At 40.2% G+C, this 26,281-nt stretch overlaps 1 protein-coding gene and 1 non-coding gene across 3 annotated transcripts in view; one reads left to right on the top strand and one right to left on the bottom strand.

Annotated features, from left to right (window-relative positions):
• The window catches only part of MAMDC2 (MAM domain containing 2), a 154,084-nt gene that overhangs the window by 75,864 nt on the left and 51,939 nt on the right, over nucleotides 1-26,281 (bottom strand). For both annotated transcript variants that reach the window (XR_001121482.1, XM_004375799.1), the window contains exons 3-4: nucleotides 4,193-4,464; nucleotides 2,369-2,453 (exon numbers count right to left, since the gene is read on the bottom strand). Coding sequence is in view for 1 of the 2 variants with exons in the window: in XM_004375799.1 (XP_004375856.1) it covers nucleotides 2,369-2,453; nucleotides 4,193-4,464 (357 nt within the window). In the remaining variant the exon portion in view is untranslated. The remainder of the gene's footprint in view (nucleotides 1-2,368; nucleotides 2,454-4,192; nucleotides 4,465-26,281) is intronic.
• Nucleotides 10,774-10,844, top strand: TRNAG-GCC (transfer RNA glycine (anticodon GCC)). The gene has a single exon. It is a non-coding gene; the product is annotated as a tRNA-Gly (tRNA).

Raw genomic sequence — 26,281 nt, 5'->3', positions numbered from 1 at the left:
GAGGCTGTTCTGTATGGACTATATCAATGTGCTCTCCTGCCTTCTGGCTTCCTGTTGGGTTTGGCCAATGGAGGTGGGAGGAGAGTGAGGTCGGTATGTTTATTCTCTCAGCTCCTGCCCTGCCAGGTTGCCATGTTTGGCTGTGTGCCTCTCCTTGTCAAGTAGCCTTCACCATACAGGTATTGTCTGCAGGTTCTGGTAACCCCGCTTCCCTTGCACCTTCCAATCTAAAGGTGGTAATGGCTCATGACTCATCGGTTGCTAGTCCTGGATTTTGGAGCTATCCCTTGCTGGTTCTCCCTCCCTGCATCCTCTTCACACACCTTTGTAGTACTTTTATTGAACTTTCCTCAAATTACTCAGGTTGATTGTACCCTCTGTTTCCTGCCAGGACCCTGGCTGATATAGTTATCAGTGTGTTTTTACTTTAAAAACCATTGAAAATTTGTAAGATTTACATAATCATTTTTCTTTCACTGCACTGTCTGCTAACCAATCCCTGACAATCAGTGCCAAAGACTGCCACAGAGAAAAATAAAAGCAAGATATTTATTGAGAGTTTTCTATGTGCCAAGCACTATTCTATGCACTTTATATGAATTAACTTATTTAATCCTCAAAACAATCCCATGAGGCAAGTACCATTATCCACCTCGTTTAACAAATTTTACAAATGAGGAAACTAGTGAAGCAAAGAAAATGCACAGGAAGAAAAGAGAGGTAAGAGCGTGACCATAGAATTTAACAACATAAAAGTATTGCGCCCCTTTTGTTTTTTAAACAAACCAGAAACCATTAAGTGAATTGAAGAAAGGCAATGAACATTTCTTGAGTGCCCAGCAAGTACCCAGCACTCTCCCAGTCACCTTCATATCACTGTCTCCTTTAATCCTCACACTAATCCTATGAGGTAAGCATTTTCACAGACGATGAAACAGAGGCTAAGGGGCTCAGTTAGTAGACTCCAACAGAACAGGTGGCGTTCCTCCAGGTGTCTGACTCTAATCTATGCGCTATCCTGGCCGCTAAACTGCCAGGTGGAATGTGGCTTCGAGGGAGGCCCAAGGAAGGCAGCTTGGGTCTAAACTCACTTTTTCTTCAGAAAAGGGTCGTTTTCCAGTCTGTTTTCTTTCACTTGTCTTAAAGACGTCATTGGAAGGTCAAAACAGAGAAGTGAGACTTCAGGGAGTTGGCAAAGGCTCTTTTTGGTTCAGAATCATCTTTGACTCTCCCTTCTCGTCCCTTCAATATCCACTCAGCCTCCAAGTACTGTGAGTGCTGAAAAGCTCTGAAATCTACCTCCTTTTTCCTATGCCACTGCCAATCCCCAATCATGCCCCTTCTGTAAGGTCACAATAGCTTCCTCTGAGTTTTCCTGCCCCATATGTGTTTTCTTCTTCTCCAGCTCATGTCTCCATGACAGCCAGAGTCATCATACTTACACAAAGCTGCGCGCGTGCCTCTCCCCTGCTGGCTGACTTGTAGTGCCTCCTAAACTTGTAACTCATTAAGTCCAAGCTCCACAGCCTGGATCCAGAGTCTTCCTAACAATCTGCCTTAGCAGTCCTGATTCTCACTTCAAATACTCTTATGCAGCCCTTTGCCTTTGCCTGGACATGCCCTGTACTTTCTCCCCACAGGGGTCTGCCCATAGACAACCCCTTCCTTCCTACTCTGCCCCTCCACTCAACTAAATTCTACTCCCTCTTGAAACTTCAGCTCAAATGCATCTCTTCTATTAAATACTCTCCAATTTTCTGTTCTCTTCCCCTGCACCCATGGCTTGTTCTTTTCTAGCAGTATTTATCATATATAGAAATAACTTCAGTGGTGGACGAGTAGACGGTGAGCAGGCATGGGACTGCATCTTCTCTTTATACCATCTCAGAAGCTGGCACATAAGAAGCACCCAACCAACACTGCTCCAGTGGCATCTAAGTGACAACTGTGGTTATAGAGACAGGGGCAATGGTGTGCCAAGAGAGAAATGGAGTAAAGCGAGGAAAGGAGGTAATACGATGCCTCTTTTCTGGCAAATGCTACAAAAAGCTGAGTTTGCAGCAAACTGGAAATTATTTTTATTAGAACTTAAGGTTAAGGCAGCAACTCTGAGGTAACAGTTGCTATATCCACTTTTCTTTCATTAATCCAGGCAGTCCAGGCAAACTCTAATGAGCCCTCCAATGCTAAAGACAGGGAAACAACATACAGCATTCAAGTGAACCGAACTCAGAATTTAAACATCTATGCATTATGCAGTGCATTCTGTAAAGTACTCTGTTTCTAGGGCTGATTCAATTCCCTCTGGCAACAGCAGCTTTTAGTAAAAGATTCACGTTCAGATGTAATGAAAATGAAACCCACTTACCAATACAGTAGCCGGTTGTCATCTTGATTTCAAAGAGTGCAATGCTGGCTGTATTTCCCTGCCCTAGGACACCTTCTATTAAAATCTGCACAACACATGGGAAGAAGGGGGTTAGACTTCAAAACACCGTTTCCTTGGTTTAGTATTTCAGCTACTAAGCAGGAGCCACTCAGCAATTCAGGGAAAGACAAGATTGCTAGTCCCAGCTAATTGCTACTGGAATCCGATCTCACTATGGAGTTTATTAAATGAATGTGTGTTTCTGTGCGTGTGTATTTGTGTGCGTACGTAGATACATACATATATACTGAGAACTTGGAGGTGAGCAGGGCCTTCCTGAGAAGCTCAGAGGAAGCTGTCTTCAATTGTTATCCCAACCACAACCTTCTACAGTGCTTGTGGTAGCGCTCGCTGACTGGAGACAGAGAAAAGAGCTTGTGTTCCCAGGGAAATCCATTCTGGGAATGATCAGGAACTGACAGCAGAGGCCTCAGGAGAAAAACCATCCTTTGCAGGAGGAGGTGGGAAGCACAGTCTGACACCTCGTGGTGGGAGATCTCCACACAGGATGGTGGAGGCTCATAAATCAGCTTGAAGTTTTTATATTGATAGAAAATTTGAAAAAAAAAATTTTTATGTTTTTTAAAAATAACTTATTTTATATTTTGTTGTTGTTGAGAATATACACAGCAGGACATACACTGATTCAACAGTTTCTACATGTACAATTCAGTGACGTTGATTACATTCTTCAAGTTGTACAACCATTCTCACCCTCCTTTTCTGTTCCTCCCCATTAACATAAACTCTCTGTCCCCTAAGTTTCCTATCTAATCTTTTGAGTTGCTGTTGTCAGAAAATTTGAAAATTTTACACAAAGAACAGATTAGCTATGTGAGGAGCAAGACAATTTGTGTGTACTGTTAAAGTTCACATTCAGTCCTGTTTCTGAGAGTAGTAGTTTTTCTTATGTGATTTTAGCCTGATATTTTGCAACTGTGCTGGTAGATTAAGGGTGTGGTATACTGCTGGGAGGACATTGTGAAATAGGGTAAACCCAGACCCTCAATGCGCCTTCCCTTAATCCATGCTACCACCTGACAGGGAGAGACTCCAAGCAGGCAGGGGGTATAGTAAAGTATTTCAAAACCTTTTGAAGAAGAAGAGGAATGGGATAGGGAATTGAAAGGGGATTAGGCATGAGGAGAGTTTTCATGAAGGATCCATTGTGTCTTCAAGGACATATTTTCACTAAATATCATATCTCATAGCCAATAAGTGCAGATCCATCCTCCTTCCCCAATCCACACCCAGCTTTGTCTTACATTCTCTACCTTCCTTTTCCAACAATTTTGAAGGAACAATTTCCATATTGAAAAGGAAACAGAACACGTCCTTTAAGTATCTATGATTGTTCAAAATATTTTCATTATATTTTATATTTTATTCAAAAATTACAGCAAAAAAAATTAGGAAGATAACATAAACACATACCACACAGGAAGGAAGGGTGACACAAAATTATAAGAAATGAGAATTCTCCCTGACGCCCCTAAGGAAGTCAATTTCCATTGAAGAATTGGTTTAATCCCACTTAGATTCTTAAACAGATGAAAAAGAAATCCAGGAAGAGGTTCTTTTAAAGAATCAACAAACAAAATATTAATTTTACATTACTTATATATTCTATAATGTGTCTCCTATAAAAGATCACATCCTAACACGAGAAATAACTAACCTCAAATGGCTGCAGTTTTCATAGATCTCAAAATAGCACAAAGGACACACACTAAACGCTGTGCCTTCCTCTTAAACTCCACCTACCTTGAATTTCTTGGTACTGTTTTGCAAATCCAGGCTGGCTATGAGCCAGCTATCTGACGCTTCCTTAGTTGACCAAAGCAAGCGGTCAAAGCTTTCATCTTCAAATCTCACATAGAGGTTCAGCCTGCTGGGATCTGATAGAGGCTCTGAAGATGTCGTTATCTGGTAGACCAAGCGGAGGCAGCTCCATTCATCAGCCTGTAAATCAGAACTTAGCAGCACGGCTTTCTCCCCCTGCTTGGCAAATGAAGTGTCTACATAAATGTAATGGCCTGGAAAAAGAAAGGAACAAAGAGGAGGAATCAATCTTATGTTTGTAACTCAGGAAAGTACACCAACTTCTCACTAATTGATACGACTAGGTTCCAAAGACCAGATCATTATGCGAAAATCAGCATTATGAAAAAAAGGAGGATGACCACATCAGATCACAAAAATGGAGAATGACTACATCATTGGATATCTGCCAAATTACATAATTACATAATTGCTAAACCACTGAGAATCATGGCCCAGCCAAGTTAACACACAACCTTAACCATCACAGCCAGTGTTATTCTCACCTCACACCTTGCCATTCATTATTGCCAGACATATGTTGTTAATGCGCTAAATAGTCAGATAGTAGACTTTTTAATATTGTTATAAATGCAAAATGATGGATAATGAGATAGTTGATAAGTGAGGAGTAGGTGTACGCAACTGTGGTCCAGAAAATCTGAAGGTAGATAGAGCCTACAGATGCATTTTGTTTGGCCCACTGAATGTTGTCTTAACACTACATCTCTGTCTTGTGAAAAATCAGAAGGTCTCGCAATATTGAGGTTGCTTTCCCACATGACAACAATAGACTGGAACAGAGGAGTGCTGCCTCTTGAGAAGGTGGCATGTGGCCTCCATTTTGCCATAATCTCCACCACTCCCTATTAACCCCTGAGACTGAAGCCAAGTGTCTGTTGCCTTTTATTATTTTATACCCAGACCACTTGTCACATTGTATTCATCTCCCTGGCTCCCATGTGTATATGAGTTCGAGAACCCTGGAAAAGGGGGCCAGGATCTGGATGAGCAGCATGAATAGGTGACTGGAGTCAGAATATCTTGGAGGACTCAACCTTCTCCTTCCACAGCCCCCCTCATACCGAATGGTGCATTCTGCATTTCACTCGCATCATTATAGCCTGGACCTTGGGGCCTAGGTAGAAAAAGTTTATTGTAAACCAATTTTTCATTGCAAATAAAATTCCCTGCCCCTAGACTCTTCTATGACCAGATCTTAGAGTTCTTATAACTAAATGAGAAAGTGTATACAAAATATCCGCAACAGGGCTTGGAAAGCACTGAACTTTGGGACTAGCAATTATTATCTCCTCCTACCCCTCCTCTCTTTCTCAGCCCCCTCCTTCCTCCTCTTTCCCCTCATCCTCTGTCTTCTTCTTCTCTTTCTGCCCATCCTTCCCCTTTCCCCTCTCCATCCCCCTTCTCTCCTCTTCTCCCCTCTCACTCTGTCTTTTTAGTATATTGACAAGTGTTCTGCTGGCCACACGAGAATGTGGAACAGAACTTCTACAGGAAAAAAAAAAAATGAACTGGAGCCAAGAACCCTAGCTGGAGCTTTCCAAACTCAATTCAGGCCATCTGCTTTTGTACAGCAGTGATATGATCTGTCCATGGGTCTCTGGCGATCCACTGCCTTTCTGGCCTACATGTAGCCTGCTGTTCTCCATTGTGTGGCCTCCTACCTCATCCCTTTAAATTTGGGTTCCCCAATGCTAGACTCTTACTAGAAAGGCCCTGCAATGCCTCTATGCTTTCCTTGATGTTCTTCAGCCCCTCCTCCCATGCTTGTCCCGGATGCCAATCTTAGTCATGATCCTTGTCTCTGTGGTGAGTATGGACAGATCAACAGCCCCTCAGCTGATGACCATCCCCACAGTTAGGGCATTGTCTTCAAGGAGCCCCTTTGCCTGCTGAAGGGTTTCCAGATCAAGATCTATCTTTGGCTGGCAGTCTTCTTGACATAGCAGCCACCCACTGGGTGTAAAGAGTAACTGCTTCTTGATGACAGTCCAGGCCTCCTCTTGTGGAGAAAACTGGCTCTTGCAGCAATCACCACCATGGCCATTGTTGTTGTTGGGTGCCACAGAGTTGGTTCAGACTCATAGCTAAGTGCTTCATGTGCATTTACTAGCTGTGGAGCCTCCTGAGTTTTGAAGTACTAAGCTGGGCTTTTGATGCCAACCCTTTTTTGAATAAAAGTGCTGTTTCATTGTGGCATGAGAGAATGTTATGTGTGCCATCCTACTTTCTCCACTCTCTGCTACTGTCTCAAAAGAAGGGACTCCAGGCAGGCTGGTAGTAGGGGAGGGAATGGAGAGCCCAGAGCACTTTAACCCTTTTCTGAGGGATTAGAGACTTAGGCAAGTCCCTGGGTGGTGCAAACAGTTAATGCGCTTGGCTGTTAACCAAAAAGTTGAGGTGCAAGTCCACCCAGAGGCACTTCAGAAGAAAGTCCTGTCGATCTACTTCTGAAAAATCAGCCATTGAAAACCCTGTGGAGCATAGTTCTACTCTGACACACATGAGGTCACCATGAGCTGGAGTCAACTTGGTGGCAACTGGTAATGATACTGATATGCCGGTACCACAGTCTCTATTACTGTAGCTTTGAAGTAAGTTTTGAAACTGGTAAGAATGAGTCCTCCAACTTTTTACTTCTTTTTCAAGATTGTTTTGGCTATTCTGGGTCCTTTGCATTTTCATAGGAATTTAAAGATCAGGACGGGAATAGGGCAAGTTAAAAAGTCACAAAACCCATGTTCTTACAGAGATTCAGCCATTTTTCTTGAAGTAATGTTCCCCAGATTGTTGCAAGCCTTTGGTTAATTTCCAGAGTTCTTAAAAAAGTTGATTTTGACAATTCTCATTGTTTTTATGGAGGAGAGGACTTTCGGAGGTCCTCACTCTGTCATTCCTGCTGACATCATTCCCTTTCCCCGTGTTTCTGAACCAGTAAGAACAGAAAATAATATTTAGAGATGTGAAAGTAAACATGGACAAATAAGAAAAAAGCAAAGCATGAAAGAAATCACATAGGGGTTGGGAGTTTGATCATGACTCATCATCAGGTCAAGGGTCTGGGGGAGATTTACTAGCTACAGTGTTGGAGATATAATTAAGGAGGAGAGAAATGCTTAGGCAATTTGAACTGATACATGAGACATTTATTCGAAGTGATAAATCTTTTAGAGGGGTCAGAAAAGGGGCATAAACTTCCAAACAGATTTTAAAAATGTAAGTCACCAATCAAACACAATAATTAAACCATCTTGCCAAAAAGGACAGGCTCCATGTGCCTTGGGATCTGAGCTTGTCTCCTCGTCACCTGCAGGCACCAGAAAACATCAGACAAAGCTGGTCTGCTTCAGTGAAGGCCGACATAAAGAACTGAGTTTTGAGGTCATGCTCAATTGCTGAACACAGCTGCACAGTTAGAGCTCAATACATTGATGACTTGTAACAGCCAAAGCACACCATGATAGGTCTAAATCCCAGAGCTAGTGCTGTGGCATTGTGGCCAGGGCATGAATCATGGGGGCTTCTCTTTCCTCTTGGGCATCCCTGGAATTCTATGAGGTAATAAATGCACCGTCCTTTAGGTGTGATGATCATATTGGGTTGACTGTGATGGAGTGGATACCACCCAGGATTTGGTAAGCATGACCTTGGTTTAAATCTTTATCATACATATACTAACTGTGTCATCAGTTTCTTTATCTGCAAAATGGAGATAATAAAAGAATACTGTACTACTATATATATGTTCAGTATTTGGAAAATCACTTTTTGCACTCAGGAAAAAAAAAAAAAGAAAACAACCTTACCACCTTCAACACACACACAAAATATATTTTTCTTACAAAATTTCAAATAGCCACTAAATGAAAGCTATTTCATTTACTGCTCAAACTAAGAAGTATATATTTCAACAAAAAAGGAAAATTGGCTGTGTTGTACTTATATATGGCATGATATATACAAAACTATGAACGGTGTACTCTGTGTAATTTAAGGAATCTTCAAGGGCCATTTTGATGGTATCTCATCTTCATTTTTTGTGCGGACTTTAGAATGTAAAGCTCAAATAAGATGTGACTTTGTATCTACAGGGTAGTTTCAGGTACCTGATGAAATGATGTATGTAAAAATGCTTTGTAAATTGTCCGGTGAATCGTTCATTATTTCTGTTCCTATCATCAGGGGCAGAAGTCCTTCAGTTGTTCCAGAAGTAGTAAGACATTTATATTGACAATATAAATTGCCAACATATTTTCCAGTACGGTTTAGAGTAGATATTTGTACAGGTAGCAGATCACATTTTCAGTACTGGTATGAGAAGAGCCTTCTCGCTCATTCACCTTCATCTACCCTTTGTGTTAAAATCCGTTAACTTTGTCGACTTTGATGCTTGGCCCCGCCTGGCTTTCCATCCTCAGCATACCTCCTCTTCACAGCTGAGCCCCTTGGCTCTTACCCAGGATTAATCATCATCGAAAGCAGGATTCAGCATATTTACGCCTGATGTGATTCAGGCTGAAACCTTGTGACCCAGGTCTGATAACGATGCCTACATCTCTGTTTTGTTTACCTCTTAGTACCTTGTGTAGCTAAGGCAAAGACACTGCCTCCTTTCCCAGGGACAAAGTCCAGCCTCTGAACTCAGGCTAGGATCTTCCTGGCAGACTTCCTGAATGCCTTACTGTCTGCCTCCCTGGGTCGAGTCCTGCTGGGGGAAGCAGCAAGGCAGAGTGATTAATGGCGCGGCTATCACGCCAGCCAGATGTTGGTTCAAATTATGGCTTACAAAATACCACTTAAAAACTACATTACTTTGGGCATTTACTTAAACTGTCTGAGACTCAAGTTCTTCACTGGTTAAATGGGGATGCTACAACACTGAATTTACCAGAGTTTTAAAGAGGTGGCACAAACAGCTAAGTTCTCAACTATTAGGCATAAGGTTGGTGGTTTGAACACATCCAGTGGCACCTCGGAAGACAGGCCTGCTGATCTGCTTCTGAAAGGTCACAGCCTTGAAAACACTATGGAGCAGTTCTACTCTGCACATATGGGGTCACCATGAGTCAGAATTGACTCAAGTCAGCTAACAACAACAACAAAATAAGGTAACATAAGTCGAGCAATGATCATGAAGATGGGGCAGGACCAGGCAACGTTTTGTTCTGTTATACATGGAGTTGACATGAGTTTGGAGCCAACTTGACAGCAACTAACACCACCACCACCAAGTCAACTTAGCACAGTGCTTGAGGGGACATGGTAAGATCTTAATGTTAGCTCTCATTTTTCCAGATTTCTGATCACCATACTCTTCTTGATGGTTAGCAAACCTCATCATTTCATATTGGACCCCTCTAATACTAACAGATATTTGTTCCACCTGCTGCCCATTGCCCTACCCTTCTAACACCAACTTTTGTTCATTGTATAGAATATTCTCCAACCATCTGCAGCTGGATCCATTCTCCTAGCACCTCCTCTACTTCTTTGCGCACACCTTGTTCTAGGTCCCTGCCTCTTCCAGTCTGCCCCCATCCTGTTGCCCAGCTGTGTTCTATGCTATGACAATCATCTCTAGGGTCTATCAACTGATCAAAGCAGCCTAGACAAGAATGCACGCAAAGCATCTAGCAAGAGTTCATAAAGTTTCGGCAAAGAGCCAGATTCTTATCGTGGAAAGACGAAGCCTCCATGGAACTGCAGTCTCAATTATGTATGAGCCATCAGTTTATGTTTTGAAGGAGTCTTGCTTTCTTTTCACAACAAAGACTTTTAATTAAAATAAAAAGTCAAATTTCTGAATATGCACAGAAAATGCAATGGTCACAGTTAATTGTGCTTACTGGAGAATGAATGGACTAGCATTCCTCAAGTAAAAAACTATATTAAACTTTGGGATTGTTAATCTGATGTTTTTTCAATTAGATCACAATTATTTGTAAATCTACTGATTACTTCTGCCAGAAGAATATTCTGAGAATAGCTAAGAAAAATCATAAATTTCTATCTTATATAAAATAGTCTCACCTCTGTTTGAAGTTTCCAGTTTTACTATTGTCCTATGTAGTTTATTTAATAAATCACTAACCATATGAATCATCATTTTAATCATATGAAAATGAACATAGCTTTCAAGAATTCATCTCAAATCATCTGCTAATAAATAAACATTCAAAGGGGACTAACATTTGACATCCTCCAGGCACTAGATTCTTGATATATGTTCTTTCTCTTAATACTGTCAAATGGTCCTATGAGATGGGAATTTCCACTTTGAAAATGAGGAAACAGATTCACAAATATTAATTAACAATCCAAGGTCACAGCTAGTAAACCAAGGTTTGGCTCCAAGTCCACAAATTTTCCCCTGCACCATGCTGCCTCTCAAGTATTTCACCATTGATCTCCTTTGTTATCTTCCTAACTGTATTCACCTTCCTCTTCCTAACTGTATTCACCTTCCTAAAGCAGGTGAAAAAAGCTTTCCTTACTCGTCCTTTGCATTGGTGGTTTAGTGGTAGAACTCTTGTCTGCCATGTGGGAGACCCAGGTTCGATTCCTGGCTAGTGTACCTCATGCACAGCCACCACCCATCTGACTGTTAGTGGAGGCTTGCATGTTGCTATAATGCTGAACAGATTTCAGTGGAGCTTCCAGACTAAGACAGAGTAAGAAGATAGGCTTGGCCATCTACCTCTGAAAATCAGCCATTGAAAATCCTGTGGACCACAACAGTTCAATCCTAAACTCATCATGGGGATGGCACAGGACCGAGCAACATTTTGTTCCATTGTCCATGGGGTCACCATGAGTCAGGACCAACTCATCTGCAACTAACAATAAGAACGTGTCCTTACACCAGGATCTTGAAGGGATAGATGTTTCTTTATGCAAGCTCACTCAACATTCTCTACAAATACTGTCCTTCCTGATAATACAATAACCAGATTAACTTTACTACTACATTGCCTCAAAACTAAAAGGTTTTTAAACATGTTGAGTTTTCTAAAATTAAGATATGTCTTAGACTTGACCTGTAGAAGTGCCGAAGGGTGGTAACAATTCAATGGTGCAACTTAGAATTGATAGATTAGCAGTAAGGTATTTGTACTTTGTTAGTGATAGCAATCAGACAGGTTCCACCATCTTGGGCTCAAAGCTCCCCAGCAACTGTCCCCTGTAAGTACTGCTGTGAGTGGCGAGTGAGGCCACATGGAGATGAAGGGTCATGGAGCATCTCAGCATGAGGGCAGCCCAGAAATCACTATCAGTTTCACATACAAAGCACAGCCCAGAGTTTCAGCCCAGTGTCTTAGTACATATTTACTAACTTGGCATTGAACAAAAGGCACTATATGTGCATCTTATGGGTGATCCATTTCCATGATGGATTTGGACCCTTAGCTGCTGGACAACAGGGTACTCCATATTACTGAACATAAGCAAGTCTGACAGGCTTCCAGTCTCCCTGAAGGTTTAGAAAGAGTCTCTCCATGTAGCTTTGCAAGGCACACCCTTATTCAGTGGTGTTTTTGATGGGAATGGCTTCTCTGCTTCCCTAATGACATCATTTAGGAAATGCCTCATTTCCATTCAATCAGACTGCATGAAACCCCTGGCTTTTGGTTAGTTTCCACAGATGAAGAGATGAATGAGATTTAAGAGGTATAAGCTTAAATATAAATCTCTCTAGAAATCAATATACTGAGGATGGTTAATTTGCAGCACAATTTTATAGGCATGTCCTGCTTTTGAAATGTCATAGGCAAAATGATCTATAATTGAGTAGGACTGAATAGCAATTGCAGTCTTATTTTGGTGCCGAGTGGTAAGAAACCCCTTCCAGAACGCATAGATGCTCTTGAGTTGGGGAACATTTCAAATATAGCTTTGGTTAAGAAAAAAGGAAAGCATACGTTTAAAGAACAGCATAAAATTACCAAGCACAACTTCAGTGCCACGCCAGCACACCGGGCTGGGGGTAGGGTAAAATCTTCCTCCTGATGCGGAAATTGACTTCTTGGTGTTCCCAGTATTCCTAGTCAACGTCACTTGGCTCAGGAAACCCAATAAGCCTCAGTCATTATTATACGATGTTTATCGGACTCAAACATACCAATGAAGGCGGCACAGGACTGGGCAACATGTCATTCTGATATACATAAAGTTGCCATGAGTCAGAGTCGACTGGATAGCAACTAACAACAACAATCTCCAAAATGAAAAAAAAAAGTTAAAATCTCTTCTGTTCCAAACTCATTTATAAACAAGAATTTGCTCCTCTCTACAATAGATCCAGGACTTAGCCTACAACTGCAGAACCTTAAAATGTTAGGGCTGGAAGAGGCCTTGATGTTCAGTAGTGCCAGGGCAGATTTCTTCTCTATGCCATTTTTTGTAAGAATTGAAGAAAATCGTGAGGCCCAGTGCAGACTTGCTGAATAGACTGTCCCCATTGGGTAGCAATGTCTGCACTGGTCCCAGGAGAAGATTATGTGGGGCAGATCTTGTCCAACCTCTTCCGCTAATTGATTCAGTAACCATTCCCACAGCTGGTGTGTTTGGCTTCTCAGGAGTGAGTGGATGGCCTCAGGAAGGTTGTGGCATTTTCACCTTACAGGTGGTCCTTCTTTGTACATCTGGAGTCACACAGAAGAAGCACCAACCCTTTGATTCCTTCCTGATCTTGAAATATTCTTTTCCTCTGGATTCCTTGATTCCCTAATGCTCTTTATGGCAGCCACAGAATTTCTTTTAATTACTCTTAAGCAAAGGCACCATGCTCTCTATTGCTTCCAGGCCTTCCTACATGCTGTTCCCTTTACCTCGGATACTCTTTCATCTCTCTTCCCTTGTGCATTCCATTCCACTACTTCCTGCCTCCTTTCCTAGCTCATTCCTAAACTTCATTAAGGTCTTAGCTTAACAGAGCCATCAAGTACAGTTGTGCAGTGTTCAACCTATACAACTGTGCATAGTGGTCTTGTTTATGTACTGCCTTTTCCCAGGCAGCCTTTGCTAACCTCCATCTCCAATCTTGGTTTGATGCCCCTTCTAAGGGCTATTTTAGTATCAGCATTATAACTTGAATTCTTATTTGTTTGATTACCTATCTGTATTCCTCACTAGGTTTTAAGCACATAAGGGCAAATACCATTACAGCCCTGGTGGCACAGTCGTTAAGCATTCGACTGCTTACCAAAAGGTCGGCAGTTCGAGTGCACCAGCCACTCCTTGGAAATCCTACGGGGCAGTTCTACTCTGTCCTATAGGGTTGCTATGAGTCTGAATCGACTCTACAGCAATGGGTTTTGGGTTAACCATGTCTGCCTGGCTCCTAGTGGGTGCTTTCTATATTTTTAAATAAATGAGTAAACTCCCTCCTGATGGTAGGTTTGCTTTTTATGATTATATATAAAAGATATATTATGATTCTTTTTCATTAAGGAGATGTTTCATTAGGCTTGAATTTCATAAGAATGACTAAATTTACTGTTATTCTAGGAAATACGATATTTAATGAGAGCTGTAACTTCACTGGCAACTCATGCTACACGTAATATTTTCACGTACGCTCCCACTGTTAATACTTTGTGAAACACAAATTCTCACCACGTCAAGAGTCACAAAGGATCGTTAAAATAACAATTCTTTGCTTTTCTGGAATGCAGAGTTTGCGGGAGGCATTCAGAAACTATTTTTGGTGTGGCATTTCTAGATTAAAGAGAGCTATAGTTTTATCAGCCTCAAATCATTTTGAAGAGTTTCAAAGGGCACAGATCAGCGATACATTGAGAAGTGATGAAGTCAGCATTGCTTAGACATCTCAACAAGGAAACTATTCTCGTATCATGGCTAACACTGCAAAAGGAGTCTTAAAAGATTACAAAGCATTAAGCCTGGCAAAAGTAAAACAAGAACCAGGAGGCAATTTCCAGTGAAAACAATCTGCCAACATTTGAAACCACAACCACAGATGTTCGCTCCACCCTTTGTCATAGGGTCTGGGAAGGGTGTAGCCTTAAACCCTGCTGGCCCCAGTGGCAGTTCTAAAGAGAAGTTTACCTTAGCAACTACCAACAGAGAACCCAGTGATGAACCCACAATGAAAGGTCATGGGATATTTGGAGAGAGAGCTTCACTTTATACAGTATTGAACAAAGAGGTATGAAAGAATACAAAAAGGCTACATTATCTGATAGTGTTTGTCCTATCAAAGATGGTCCTCAGAACACATTTTTCACTACATGATTTGCCAGTGGGGACGACGTTCCTTCGGAAGCATGAGATTGTCACTATCTAAGATGAAGGAAATGGGAGGACGATGACACTGGGGGATAGTAGGTAACTGAATTCACTCTGCAAGTTTGCTAAGTGTATCTGTAAGGAAAAAAGTACTCTTTGTCTATGGAATATGGGTTCATTCACAAGGAAATTTTTAAAATTTTGACTTACAAGGGACTCTAACTCTCTATCTTCCCAATTTTGCTAATAACACTGTTGAGAGCACAGCTGAATATTTTTGTTCATGCATTATGCAGTCAATTTTGTCAAACAAAAGAATTACAGACATTTCAGCTTCACTCAAACCAGAATAAAATAGGAGTGCCTATGAACAGTTCACCATGGTACAAGTAAATAGATAAATATGAATTTAAAAAATATATATTTTATTTGCACTTTATTATTTCAAATTCTGCATTTTATGCCTACTATACAGTATAAAAAAGTAGCAACAAGAATATGTCATTTAAAAAGAAAATATAGCTATAGAGGTAATCACATTTCGTTTGCTGAATTACAGAGAAGATGGGAATTAAATGGTGTGAACATAATAATAAAGAGAAAGAAATGTTTAAATGAAAGTAAACTCCATAATATCTGTAAAATGAGGGATCTGGCTTATATTAATAGTTTTAAAACTTTTTCTTTTCAAATAGAATTGAACACAAAAGTGTAGCTGTGGTTTCCAGGTAGACTAAAGAGTTTTATATAGTCATTTGTTATCTAGGTCAATTTTGCCCACTAATCCTGTTCCTTCCCAACCAACCCCCTTTCAGGGACCCCTGAAGCTTGTCCTTTGAGCCCAGGGATGGTTTGGAAACCACTGACTTAGACACTCTTTGGTCCTCTCCAATATGGCAGTCTAATAATATACTACAGGAGTCTCTGGGTAGTGCAAACAGTTAATCACTTGACTGTTAACCAAAGTTGGTTGTTTGAACCCACCCAGAGGTGCCTCAGAAGAAAGGCCTGGTGATCTGCTTCTCAAAGGTCACGGCCTTGAAAACCCTATGCAGCAGTTCTACTCTGCGCATATGAGGTTGCCATGAATCAGAATCAACTCGACAGCAACTGGTTTGTTTTTTTTGGTTTTAATATACTACGAACCACCACCATTCCATGTCCCTCCCACTCCAAACCTGACTCCTGCTCCTTTCCATGTTGGTTTTACTCAGTTAGCTGAGGTTTTTGGTTAAGTGCAGAAATTCACTGTGCACGTGTCTATGTAAGTAACCACAATTGCACTGGTTGATAAGTCCTCACTTGCAAACTCATCTTTATTGATTTCAAGAGCCAGCATGCAGTACACCCCTTCTAACCTAGCAATTCTCAACTTTGATGCACATTGGAATCATCTGAGGAACTTTAAGATCCTGAAGCCTTGGTCTGCAGTACAGACTAGACATCAGTCCATGTCCCCAGAAATGTCTCAGTCCCAGGCAAACCAGATTGGTTGGTCACCCTACTACATTACGATTTTTAAAATTTCCCCAGGTCATTCTGAAGTCAAGCCGGGCTTGAGAACCACTCTTCTGATCTGTTCCCTCTCATCCTTTGGCTCTATCACATTTGACTCAGTATATTCCATGAAGTTAGGGCTGGTGGGAAGAACATGGCTTTTGGAATCAGGTAGTACTGACTTTGAATAATAGCTCAGCCAATCACTGCATGACTTTAGGCAAGTTAATTGAGCTCCCCCGAGCCTCAGTTTGTCAGGTGTAAAATGAGGATAATAGTATGAACCTCAAAGGGATGTTTGTGAAAATGTAATAGTATTATGAATGGGAAGTACACTGTACGGTGCCTGTTTCAATAAAGCATGGCCTCAGGTTTCACATTTGTCAAATCATTATACTACTACTCTACCAAGAATTTCTTTTCTTATATTAAAGTCATGTATATCAGAGTTTCTTCAAATTCTGTCATTCATATATCACCTTTGGGATTTTGCTATATCTCTGTATCAATGGTACTAACATTACTTAAAATGTTTCTTTTGCCGTACTCATCTTTGAAAACGTAATATTTGTTTTAGCTGGCTCCTTAATAGTATCTCCATGAAATTTGGGAGTTTCTGTGCTAGTTAATTTAGTATGCATAAACACACGCACATAATTTTTAAAATAAAAAAAATAAGGTCATGTACCACCTAAAGTGAACTACTGTGCTATGCATACTTTGGGAAACATTTATGTGAAAGTTAGTTATTATTATATTTTCAAACTTTTCAGATCTTGGAAACTAAAGCTCAGAGAGGCTGAGGAATTTGATCAAGGTCAACTAGACAATCTATTGCAGAATTGAGACAAGAACTCAAGTTTCTGAACTTTGGGTCCATGTTTCCGTTACCCAGCCTCTAAAATACTTTTAGTTGAAGCCAAAATTACAATCCTGCTGGGTAGCTACAGGATTAACACTGTGTTTCGTCGAAGCAGTACTGTTCTTCTACCACTGTTGTTATTGCTTCTTCACCGAGAAAACCTAAAGGAAAATCTTTTCCTTCCAGAACTTGCCTGACAGTGCATCCTGAGCTGGCCTAGCCATGACCCTTGCTCCTTTTGATAGCAGGAGCACAAGGTCCCAGGGGGAAATGGAAGGAAGGCTGCTTGCACTTTTAAGGTAGGAGGGCAGAGCAATTTGAGGTTGTCAGCACAGTATACTGTTGAGAGACTTTTCTGAAATTGGTCCGACCTTGTTTCATCTTTCTCCAACCAAGCACACTCAAATGTGTTAATAAGCCTTCTAATGGATTATGCGGACATTTCTACCAAACCTCTTCCAAAAAATTAGAGTATCTCTAAAGTCTATGTTTGTTTTTTACAAAAAAAACAAGAAATCCCTACCTACTCCCTAATTTATCAATAATCAGACAAAAGCATCAATAGAGAGGAGTCCGGTATCCAGCAGAAGTAACAACAATGCAGGCAGGTCTGTTGTGAGCCCTCTCACCTGCTTCAAGTATCGGCCTCAGAAGCCAATTAAAAGTGGAGGATGTTGCAGTAGATGTTTGTTATTTTTACCTGCCCAGCATACATTTCCCACAATTCAGGCTAACAGCACTCTGGTTTTCCTTTGAGGAGCCTACCCTTCCTCATTTTCAGTCCAAGTAGTTTGAGTGGGACTGACCCCGTTAGCCCCTTTCCAGGAGTGGCCACAAGACCCAGCTTGATCAAGCAGATTATTTAAATTCTTTGGCCACAGTGATTGGTTCAGAGATGAGCACATGATCCATCTCAGGTAAATAAGGCTCAATTATGAGAATTTTGTTAGAACTGTTGGGAAAGAGAAGCTTTCTTTCCACCAGGATTATCACCTGTAAGAATGTTGACTCCTCTAACTGCTGGCGGCCTTGAAAATGAAGTTAGTACAACAGAAGGCAGAGCGAAAAGATATTAAGAGAGAAAGATTGAACTGGATGACATTTTTTTGAGCCCCTAGATACACCTGAAGTCAGATACTTCTGAACTTTTTATTCATGTTAGGTGATAAAGTCCTTCTTTAGTTTAAACAAGTTTGAATTAAAGTATTTTTTATCTGGGGATAAAGCCCTGTCAATTCAGAAGTCAGAGTGAGTACATGGTACACTGGTTTCAACCATGAGGAAACGGAAATGGAGAAGACAGAGGTTGTGAACTAAACAGTAGAAAGTGGTCAAGAGACCAGTTACTTGTCTCAACTTTATTACTACTTAGCTAAGGTGGCCTTGAAAGGTGAGTTGACCTCTCCAAGCCTCAGATTCCTCATTTGGAATAAAATAAAGGAATTGGACAATCAGTAGTTCTCAAACAGAGCTCTGTGCCACCCTGAAGTGCCCTCAGGCAATGGGAGGGTAATGGGGATCCAGGGCCCCAGACTTCCATCTGTGTGGCTAGCTCTCCTCTTATCTATATTATATTCCAGACTTCCATAAGTTTTTGTTGGAAGAATGGGTTCCACTGTTAAAATGGATTAGTTGACCACCCCAGTTCTGTTTATACTGAAGTCTAAATTGAGTAAAGGGTCAGCTAGGGCCCAGGAAGAATGTGGTGCCTGGTTAATATTTTCTACTCTATGTTAGGAGCTGGTTAGAAGCCAAGGTCAAGAACTCAGTCCTCAGAGGGTTCATTAGCGTTACACAGACATAAAAAATTGTTAATGGCTAGGATCTGCATCCCTAATTTTGAGATCTCAGAGATGTGGGTCATTGGTCACACAAGGGGCTGGGAAAAGGAATGTGGATGATTCCATAGTCATTAGCTATTGTAAATGCCAATACAAACACCACTGGTAATACTCAAGGCAGGCCATCTCTTAATAGCTACATAGAACAGAGGGTGGTGTGCTTGGAGGCTTGTTTATTTTTCTCTCTCTAGAGACAGTGTGATCATTGTAGAAGAAGCTGAGAAAACAGAGAGCACTTGTTATACAATCAACTTCACAACACCTGATGTGTAGCTACAGTGCTCTAAGTTGATATGGATTTGCTTTTTTTTTACAGAGACAACACACATTGTAGGGGAAATCAAATGAGACAATAATTTTTATGAAAGCATAAAAAAATTTTATGCAAACATGAATTATTATGATTACCTGGAAAAATACATTCACTTCAAAGCAAGACTTGACACCGCATGTAAACTTGGAGTGTGCAAAAGCTTTAGAAAACGTATCTCAAAAAAAGAAATTTTAGCACCAATTGACAGAATGTGTGTCATCCATCTTTGTAGTCAAAAATTAAACTCTGAGTTTAAGGCAGATCTAATCAATTTTCTTTGCCTTATTTCAGGTAAATTTGTGCACGGGACGAAAGTTTTATAACAAATATGTGTTACAAGAATAATATTGACCCTGTTGACAATAGCTGAATATTTAATGCTGCCTTAACAAATGTGCTGAAAGGTAACAAATTAAGAATGAAAATTATTTTTCTGTTTGCCCTTCTAGTCACTGTATAACTAGAGGTTTTCTCAGTAGAGAACTGTCTTTTTCCACAGTATGTAACTGATGCCATTTATATAAATAGTAAAGTTAAAATAAGTATATATAACTTGAGGTTTAATTTCTATTGTTGGTTAACTTCTGATTTCTATCACTTTGCTGACATGTGCTGCAGGTACATACAACTCAGACAGGGGAATGTGTGATCAGTCTTAGGAGAGGACAGTTAGTTTTTCAGTTAGGCTAGGCAGAGGTCAGGAGAAGAGACATGCAAAGGGTTAGTTGAGGACAAGCTATGAATGCATCAGAACACGTCTCAGGATTTGGAAGCAAGCAGTGGTCTGCAAGGATCCAATTTGGGAAAGACAGCTGGTTTCAGGATTAGTCAAAGTCAGGAGTGCTAGGCTCAAGAGAGGCAGAAATACACATCAACACTGGGACAAAAGATTCAGATCTATTGGATGATAGGGAGTTTCAGACAGCACCTTGGATAGCTCCCTGGGCAAGACGCGCTCTGACAGAGCTAAGACCCTGAGAAATCAAGGATCTCATCCTCTAAGGCCCAGGTCTTCCCAGTTGGCACCACCCTTGATGGAATGAACTTGGCCCTTGGAGTATAGGGGAACCAGTTACCATATCCAGCTGGAGTGTTTGACTTAAAGCGCCAGGGATGGTGTCTGTGCCCCTAGGTAAAAGGCTCTTTGGTGATGGTGGGTTGGCGGCATTGTTCTCCCAAACTTCAGATAATTTGTTTTCCAGAAGTCTTATCCCACCTAATTTGGAAACAGAAGTTTCCAGGACCAACATTACAGTGATGACACGGGACCCTGTGGTGCAGTTTTAATGTGTTAATGTCCACCTTTGATTTCATTATTTCTCTTTCAGGTACTGATATTTGTAGGAGGTGGGATATGGTGAATTATGCATTTATTAGATTAATGAAGTTCTGTATTAAAACAAGTTTAATTTTTTCCCATTACTACAGCTTCCGATATTGTAAAGTTAATAATTATAGAAATCCTTGGGCATGGCTTTGACGCAGGTATCTGTTGTCAGACTATTCTCCACCGACCAATACTATTACTAGTGGAGAAAACTTGCCTTCAGTTGACTCCTCACTGGTAGAGCCTAAAATCTCTTGGGTTCGAAGACATCATGATAGCAATATTGTTTATCTCAAAAGTCTTTGGGTGAATTTGTGTTATGGTGGCAGTGGATCATAACAATAATTGGAATACCAAAGTCATCCCAAATGGTTTAATTACTAAATCGAAAGCATAACATTTAAATTATTAATCACGTGAGTAGGAAATTTATGTAGAATTAACGTAAGAAAGGAATCAGGCAGAAGGAAGAGAAACACGTTGTAAATGGAATAAAGTTTGGGTATGGGGTAGGGTAGGAACAGAGAAGAGTACTACTGAAGATACCTATTCGATGTGAGACTGCCACATGATGATGTGGCACCAGCTCTGAGTTCATTTATTCAACAATGTATATTGAGCATCTACTCTGTACCAGGCATTATTCTAGGCCCTAGGGACATGACAGTGAACAAAACAGACCTTCATGACATTATTGACTCCTTTCTGGTGATCTTAAGTCAGATCACCTTGAGTGAGAGCTGTCTGGGTGGTAACTCTTCAAAGAGTATGGCCAAGCTACAACACAAGAAGTTGGCTAAATAGGAGTCAGACCTGGCAGTGGGGGACATGAATGACCTGAGTAAGAGATTTAAAGCTTATGAGTCTCTCACCTCACTAAAACCGGTCATATAGTATATAAGTTGATAGAGTGCCAGGAGAGGGAAGAAGATTCCAGTTGGTATTTTGAAGCCAAGAAGGACTTGATACATTAGAGGAGACACAGGTGATAGATACCTAGTTGGGTGTCTTTGTATGTCTTATTTTAGAGGATCAATGGTTCTTTGGGATCACAAAATATTAATGTTAGGACAGACTTGAGAAGTCATTGAATCCAACTCCTTCTTTCAACTCATCTTATATCTCTCAGCTAATTAAAGCCAGAACATGCTTATCTTTACTGGAATGGAAGCACATGTTTCTCTGTGTGATTTTCATGTTTTAACTGTGTCTGGCTAAAGAATCTGCTTGGTAACAATAATCAATTAAATCCAGATTAATCATTTTAAACTTGAAGGGACTGCAGGGCAGTTCTCAGGTCACTGGCAGGCTGGGCTTTGGTTTGTGACAAGGAATATAAAAAAGAGGAAATCATGGGTAAGAGAGGAAAGAAGCCAACGGGATGGAATGCAAGGCCTGACCAGGAGCTTGCTGGCTCCTTTCAGTGAGAAATACCATCTTTGTCTTCAGCTGCAACTATTACTCTGTAATAGAACAGACTGTCATAAGTGATCACCTTTCAGACAGGACTTGCCTTGGCTTGGGAGACATATCCAAGAGGAAATTTTTCCCTGAACTATGGTGCCCTTTATTGCTTTGATTATAGAACAAACAACACTTTCTTAAAATCCTGTGAAATGTGAACTATTTTCCAAAAATTCAGTCCAAAACAAATATAACTTTGTAAAACAAAAATTAGAAAATCCCACAGATATACACTTTAAAATGAAACTATTGAATTACAATTGGCCCTCTGTATCCACAGGTTCTGCTTCCTGGATTCAGCCAATCATGGATCAAAAATATTTGTGAAAAAAACTCTTACATTGTTGCTGACATGTACTATGTAGTTAGGCCTGCAATTGTTGCATCTGTACTGAACATGTACAGACTTTTCCCTTGTTATTACTCCTTAAACAATACAGTATAGTAATTATTTATATAACATTTACATTGCATTAGGTATTATAAGTTATCTAGAGATGATTTAAAGTATATGGGAGGATGTGTGTAGGTTATGTGCAAATACTACATCATTTTATATAAGGGATTTGAGCATCTGCAGATTTTGGTATCCATGGGGGTCCTGGAACCAATCCCCTGCAGATACCTAAGGACGACTGTATATTCTTTACTGCTAATCCACCAATACTATAGCATGAATACAAAGAAAGAAGCATGGGCTATAATGGACAACCACTGATTCATATCTGAAAATTGTTCCCATTCTTGGAAAAAGACAATAACGGCCACTGCTCAATTTCAAAAGCTAGTCATGTTGGCTATTCTGGATTCTGATTGTACTCATAGATTTGTTAATTTAGTCCTCAGAAGGAGATGCTAGGAGCTAAGATAAATATGTTTAGAAATTTTGCAGTCAATAGATAGCGTCTTCTAGAAGATTCCCATTGTAGCTTTTTAAAAAATATACTTCTTGATATTTTCAACATTCCTCGTGGGAAAAAAATGTATTAGAAAGTTTAGATTTGCAGGTGGCATTGTACAAAGTGCCAAGAGTGAACCAGATAGAGGAAATTGCTTCTTAAGCTTGTAGGTCTGAAAGAAAAGGGGATTACCTCTCTCAAAAGAAAAGTGACTTCCGTGATTGGCCCTGTTTTTAACCAGCTCTCCAACAGTAATCATGCCAGACACAAAACCAAACCTGCTAAGTCACTTGTAGCAGGTTCCCTAAACATAAGACAAAAGAGCTCTTGGATTTCCCTTTGGATAAATAGAGGCCAAGCCACTTCTTTTAATTCTTGGATTAAAAGACAGGGGATTTCTATAAAGAAAAAAATATGTAGAGTACTCCAGTATTCTTGCAGAGGTTAAAAGACAGTCACGCTCCAAATGAGAAACGATTTAAGAAAAGCATAAAAATTTAGTGACAGTAGCTGAGAAGACCAAAGGACTTTCTCGTAATTTTCACCAAATTTTCTAATATGTGAATTACAAATTTACTTCCGTGGGAAAATTACAGTAGACTGAAGCTTGGTTTTTGAAGACAGCTTTTTGAGAACTTTGTACCTAAAGAATTTTGCATTCTAGAACAACTAACAACTATAATTCATAGAGCTTTCTTCAGTTTACATAGTGCTGTTACTCACATTATCTTATTTGAGCTTTACAACAACCACTTGAAGTGGCTATTGTTATCTCCATGTTTTTAATCTCTTAGCATTCATGCTCTGTATCAAGAGGCAAGACGGAAAGTCCTATAATCATAGGCTCCTTCTCTTTGCATTTTTCCTGCCCATTAGGCCTAAGCCACACCCATCTCAAGTATCTCACCTGGGCATTCAGATTCTAGATATGTCCAGGCAGGACATCTTTTATTTTGACTGGTAAATGAGATAATCCCAAGTAAGAGTATCTGGCACAGGCATAGTAGATGATGGGTGAGTATTAGGTGAATCTGAATTTTAATTGGTTTGCCTACTTAGATGTGCCTGGGAGGACCTGGGGCTAGCTCAGATGATGGATATGGGGCCTCCAATTTGCTGAATCTGTCCACAAGCTTTTACAGTCTCTGGGAGACTCACTAAAGTCTTGGAGGCCACCAACAGACGAAGGAGAACTGAGGACTAACAAGGAAATTTCATTGTTTTTGAAGAGTTTTTAGATTATTCCCAAATTACATTTTGTTGATGTGTATACATACCACGTACCTATGAAGATATGTGGTGTGTATAGACACACACAAGCCATATTACAGACAAACCCACAATATAAAAAGTTAGAGTTTTGTTTCTGTTGTTCCAAATATGCTTTGGTACATGGAAACGTGACAGAACAAACTATAAAAATGATGTATAACAAATATCCCATGCAACGGGCAGGAGAGGACAGTCCCTCCCACACCATCAGTCACAATGACACATGAAAAAGCCCATGTCGACTTCTCTACTCGCTGATTTGGCCATTCCCTCCCCCTCCAGGAAGGTTCTTGTGGTTTTCCATCACACTCAAGCCCCAGAAAAACATCCTCAAGATCTGATTTAGCTTCTATCACTAGACCAAACCACATTACCTCATTTTCCTGGTCTCCTCCTACACTCAAATGAAATCTTATGCCTGGTCTGCCTTCTTTGCATCAAACAAACAGCTGAGACAAACAAAATGGTGCCTTTCAGTTCTATGTAAATCTTACGTAAATCAAGCATTTACTGAGTACCTACTTTATTTGGGTGTAATACAAAAATACATAAAGAGGCCTACCTCAGTGACTCAACAGTCAATCTTACGTAAATCAAGCATTTACTGAGTACCTACTTTATTTGGGTGTAATACAAAAATACATAAAGAGGCCTACCTCAGTGACTCAACAGTCCAGTGTGGATATTAAAAGAATGCTAAGAGTTGGGGTACCTAATGAAACCAGTAACTCCAAGTCTCTCTTCATCGAACATTCCTTATGCACAATGTAAATATTTAAGAGGATTTTTTTTTAAGTATGTATTTGTTTCCATGTTATTTTTCACTAAATAGGAACTAGACCTGTTTTGGGATTAAAACCTTCCTGACCATTTAGAAACTTTGCAAAACTTTCCATTCCTCGATGTTCAGTTTGCATTTGGCCACAAGACACAATTTAGGAAGAGCTGTTGGCTGCCAAGTTACACAGATTGGCAGTGGCACATGGAAACCTAGGAAACCAATTGTGTAAACAAACAATACTCCCAAATACTCACACAACTGAAGCAACCGCGCCTACAAGCAAATGTCAACTACCATTTTGGAGCAATGTACGTTTCCTTTTTTTCTTAATAAAGGGCCTTAAAGTAAAATAGTTTTGTTTTTAAAAATTACCTATGATATGAAGTACAAAAAACCTTAGTCAAGAGAAACTTAAAAGTTACTCTAAAAGTTTTGAAGTAAACTTAAAAGGTTAAGCATTAGAACAAACAAACCATAAAGCCAAGACAACAATCTTTGCTTTTGCCCTTATCTCTTAAAAGCAAAGAAAAACCTAGAGTGTACAGCAATAGGGAAATGATTAATAAATCATGGTCCATACTATCAACTCGTGTGCAACTATTAAAAAGAATGAGTTAAGTATTCACTTGGAAATGTATGTGTGTCCATAGCTTTTATTAACTGTGTAAACAAGAATTTATATTTCTACACTCGTAGAATTGTGGAAAGCTGCATGTAGCATACTATGTTGATAATATTAGTTACTTCAAGGGGATGGGATAAGAGGATGAAGAGGATTATCCGTTAGTAAAGCCCTGGTGGTGCAATGGTTGAGCACTTGGCTGCTAATCAAAAAGTTGGGGGTTCGAACCCACTCAGCAGCTCCTCAGGAGAAAGACCTGGCCATCTGCTTCCATAAAGATTACAGCCTAGAAAACCCTATGGGGAAGTTCTTCTCTGTCACATGGGGTCACTATGAGTTAGAGTCGCCTTGACAACACCCAACGACAACAACACACTTCCTCATTCCTTGAAATGTCATAAAGCCTGATTTTTTTTGTCATTTAAAATAACCAATAGCATATTAAAGCAAAAACAGGAGACTGAGTACTATATGATAGTACTTTAGACAGGAAAATACGCTCAGCTCCATAAAACGAATGATAAATTTCAAATGTTTCAACATATGCAAAGTAAATAAGAATAGTATTTAACAATAGCACTTGTAATTACATAACATCAAACCACCGAAAAGCACTATTTGCTGCCAAACGTTCATTCAGTTTAATCTGTTGCAGCTGCACATGCTCCCACTCAGCCAGATAAAGTACAGGTGTGTTTTGCTTGTGTTGGGGGAAGGCCGAAGGCACACCTGTCAAATGACTTCCTCAAGGTTGCATAGTGAGCTATGGGTCAGAGGGAGGTCCTCTGAAACCCACTCCAGAGTTCCAATCACGTGTCCATGCTGTGTCTCTGGTTTGTAAGGGGCAGATTTATTATGGCATCTGAGAATAAACAAGTAGCCATT

The sequence above is a fragment of the Trichechus manatus genome, unplaced genomic scaffold (genome assembly GCF_000243295.1).
Source record: "Trichechus manatus latirostris isolate Lorelei unplaced genomic scaffold, TriManLat1.0 scaffold00038, whole genome shotgun sequence".
Taxonomy (NCBI): Eukaryota; Metazoa; Chordata; class Mammalia; order Sirenia; family Trichechidae; genus Trichechus; species Trichechus manatus.
The sequence above is the reverse complement of the archived record's forward strand: the minus strand, read 5'-3'. Positions and strand labels throughout refer to the sequence as shown.